The 3281-nt window shown below is 62.3% G+C and overlaps 1 protein-coding gene across 1 annotated transcript in view; it reads right to left on the reverse strand.

The window, feature by feature from the left end:
• SLC6A20 (solute carrier family 6 member 20) overlaps positions 1–3281 on the reverse strand; it is a 38570-nt gene that overhangs the window by 32393 nt on the left and 2896 nt on the right. The window contains exons 4-5 of the mRNA XM_027768934.1: positions 2869–3142; positions 635–745 (exon numbers count right to left, since the gene is read on the reverse strand). Coding sequence (XP_027624735.1) covers positions 635–745; positions 2869–3142 — 385 coding nt within the window. The remainder of the gene's footprint in view (positions 1–634; positions 746–2868; positions 3143–3281) is intronic.

The raw sequence follows: 3281 nt of genomic DNA on the forward strand, positions 1-3281 counted from the left end.
GGCCTGCCTTTCGAGCAGGCTGCCGAGGAGACAAGACTTTCTCCCATCACGGTCCCAGCTGCAGGCCTGTGGGCACGCAGCCAACGGCGGGTACGAGCATGCAGACCTGCGGGGCAGCCCTGAGCACGCGTGCAGGGGTCTGGGCCTTCGGGGACAGGTGTGGCCTAGCAGCGAGTCCAGGTCTGGGCCAATCCCAGCTCTGATATCAGGGGCATTTGGGAGAGGGTGGGCCACTTGGGGGAAGCTATAGCCATTTCGTTTACAGAGTCCAGTTTTGCTAAATGAAGACCTGGTCCCACCTAAAACCAATAGCGCCCCTCACTGGCGGGCACTGCTGAGGGCTGCTGGGGTGCGGGCAGGGTCATGGAACCCCCCGGGGAAGGGGTGCATGAGCGTGTGAGCTAGCAGCCCAGTCAGCCCGCACAGGGCTGAGGAAGGGGAGGGCAGGCTGGCCACAGCAGGGCTGGCCGGAGTCAGCTGGGGGCCTTGGGGGTGCCCCAGAATCTCCAGGGCGTGGGGACTCCCTGGCTGACCACCCTTCCTGCCTGGCCTGGCGGGTCCCAGCAGGCTCCCTGGGCACGCCCCTTTCTGATCGCCCCAGAGGTGGCAGGGAGACTGGGGGCGGCGTCCGTACCTTGGGGGTGAACATGTAGACCAGGCCGTTGGTGGCTCCGTGCAGTGTGAGGCCCCTAACCAGGTAGATGAGGAGCACGCAGTAGGGCAGCGACGCCGTGAAATACACCACCTGGGGGCGCCAGAGGGCAGCGTCAGCCTCCGGGAGCCCTGGGGCTGCTGAGAGTCGGATCAGCAGGACACCTGCAGGGACTGCGGCTTCCCCGTGGAGGAGTGGAGGAGAGAGGAGGCTCACCGACGGCCCCTGCCCCACCTCCCTCCGCCTGGCCTACTCCAGACAGCATCCGAGGTGCCCACGAGACCGTCCGGGTCACAGCACCTTTTTAATGACTAGGTACGGAGATCGGTGTGGCAGGCAAAGCTGAGCCTGGCGAAGGGCCGGAAGAGAAGCACCCACAGTGCAGATGTGGGTCTCTCCCTCTGCCAGCCGCTCCCACCCTGAGCTTCCCGGTGGCCTAAGCAAAGCAGGAAGCACGTCTTGCCAGATGCATGCTGACTCTAACAGGGGACAGACCTGGTTTGGGGAAGGCCAGGCTTCCAGGGTCTGGGGTACTCGCAGAAGAGAAGCAGTGGCTTGGGACTTGGGGGGACAATGTCCCCTTAATAAACCCAACGAGAAAGTCAGTGAGCAGATATTTCTATAGCAACCCTCATGAAAGGCCTCATTTCCTTGGACTTTAAAAACTACATAAATGGAACTTTCGTGCATCCCAAACAATGATTTTTAAAGATTTTTGCAGTAGGGTGTGTGTGCTCTTTGAAGAGAGAAACAAAGAGAAACAGAGGGAAAGTGAGAAATCATCCCCCAGAGAGGACAGCCACGCCACAGTCCCCTCTCCTCTAATCTCCTCTCAGGATTTTGGGCACACACACCAAATCAGGCACGCATGCTCAATGTGATTTTCAAGCCTCCGGGTCTAGGACTCGAATGGCGGTCAATCGTATGGGAGTCCAGCCACCTTAACCGCCACGCCTCTGCTGGCTCCCTGATGGTGCTTTGTTTTCAGTTCTTGGTAGTGAGCAGGAGCATCTCCAACTGTTTGACTTTACTCACTGCAGGGCGTGTGCGGGGTGGTCTTGGCGCCCTCCCCTCTCCCAGGCCTCCGGCGCAACAGGATTGCAGAAATGCTCGTGCACATGGAAAGCCTTGGAAGTCGACAAGGCCGGGATCCGAACCTGCAGTCGGCCTCGGCTCCCTCACTGCAGTTCCGCGTCCGCCGGCTGTGCGAGGCCGGCCGTGCCCTGGTCATCCCGACTCTCAGAGACCCACCCAGGGCCAGCCTTCTTCCTGCAGATTGACTCCTACGTACACTAGCGCCCCAGGGCTGGGTCCACGGGGACAAGCACAGCTGCTGGCCCCGTGAAATGCCCCCACGCTCCCTCCCGAGGTGTGGCGCCACCTCCCAGGAACTTCCAAGGCCCCAGAGGGGTGCTCTGTGCCCTTTCACCCTGGGGTGGCAGCGAGATGGGGTGTGTCTCGTTGCTTCTTGGCAGAGGTCACTGTAAGTGGAGAGGTCATAAACCCTCCGTGATGGCACGAGATGGGCCGGGGAGGGGACAGACGGGGCGCCTGGCCTGTGATCTGAAGGCACGGGGACGGCGGGGGTGGGGCAGTGACCAATGTCCACCACGGCAGGGACCAGAGGACGCCATGGGCAAGCCCCTGCAATTTCCTCCTTCCCTTCTGGTGAGCCCCTTCCGGGGGGCTCTCAGGAGCCCCATCCGTGGCCGCTTGCCTCTCCCCTACGGAATGGGGGCCTGCCAGACACATGACCCAGCCCAGCCTAGCGGGAGAAAGCATTTCTGACTCATACACAAACATCCTGGGGAGGAAAAGGGAGGTTCAAGCCAGCCTCTTAGCCTAGTGATTAAGGGGGCTGGATCCCACACTACCCATGGTGGTTCAAATCCTGGCCCTGGACGCCTGAAAAACACCTGCGTGCATGTCTCAAACCCAGACAGGATGGAGAAATGGAAGGGATTTCGACAAGCCATATCCCATCACCGGGTTTTCTCCCTCTGTCTCTGTGTCTCGCTCTCTGGTGAGCACAACCACCCTGGCAATTAAGAGAGGGGGGAAAAAAGGAAAACATTCTAACAGAGGCCCAGGAAATGGCTCGCGGGCTTTAACGTGAGGGGTCCGGAACCAGCGTGGACAGCAGGACGGGGCTGGTCCCGAACGAAGCCTCTTTCAGCCGGCAGGAAGTCCTGCACCGCCCGGCCCGGGCCGCCCACCTTGCCGGTGGACTCGGTGCCGCGCAGGATGCACAGGTAGACCAGCAGCCAGGCCAGCAGCAGGCACAGCGCCGGCTCCCACTGCACGCCGCCGCCCGCCTCGATGCCCGGCGAGATGTTGAGCGTCTTCCGGTACCAGAAGTACTGCGTGGACGACGCCTTCTCGCACTCCTCCTCGAAGCCCGTGCGGTTGGCGTTCAGGGGGCACACGGCCCAGGGCAGCGGGTCCTGCGGGCGCGACACGGGCGAGGGGCTGAGGGCGGGGCGCGCGGCCCTGGAAGGGGCTCTGGAAGAGGAGGGTGCCTGCCCCCCAAAGCAGGTGGGCTGGAGCTCCTGGGGTCGGCCAGGGGCAGAGGAGGCAGGGAGGGGGCTGGGAGTGGGAGGGCTCCCTCACTCCTGCTCTGCTGTGGAGC

This window comes from Tupaia chinensis, unplaced genomic scaffold, assembly GCF_000334495.1.
Source record: "Tupaia chinensis unplaced genomic scaffold, TupChi_1.0 Scaffold148065_1, whole genome shotgun sequence".
NCBI classification, from domain to species: Eukaryota; Metazoa; Chordata; class Mammalia; order Scandentia; family Tupaiidae; genus Tupaia; species Tupaia belangeri.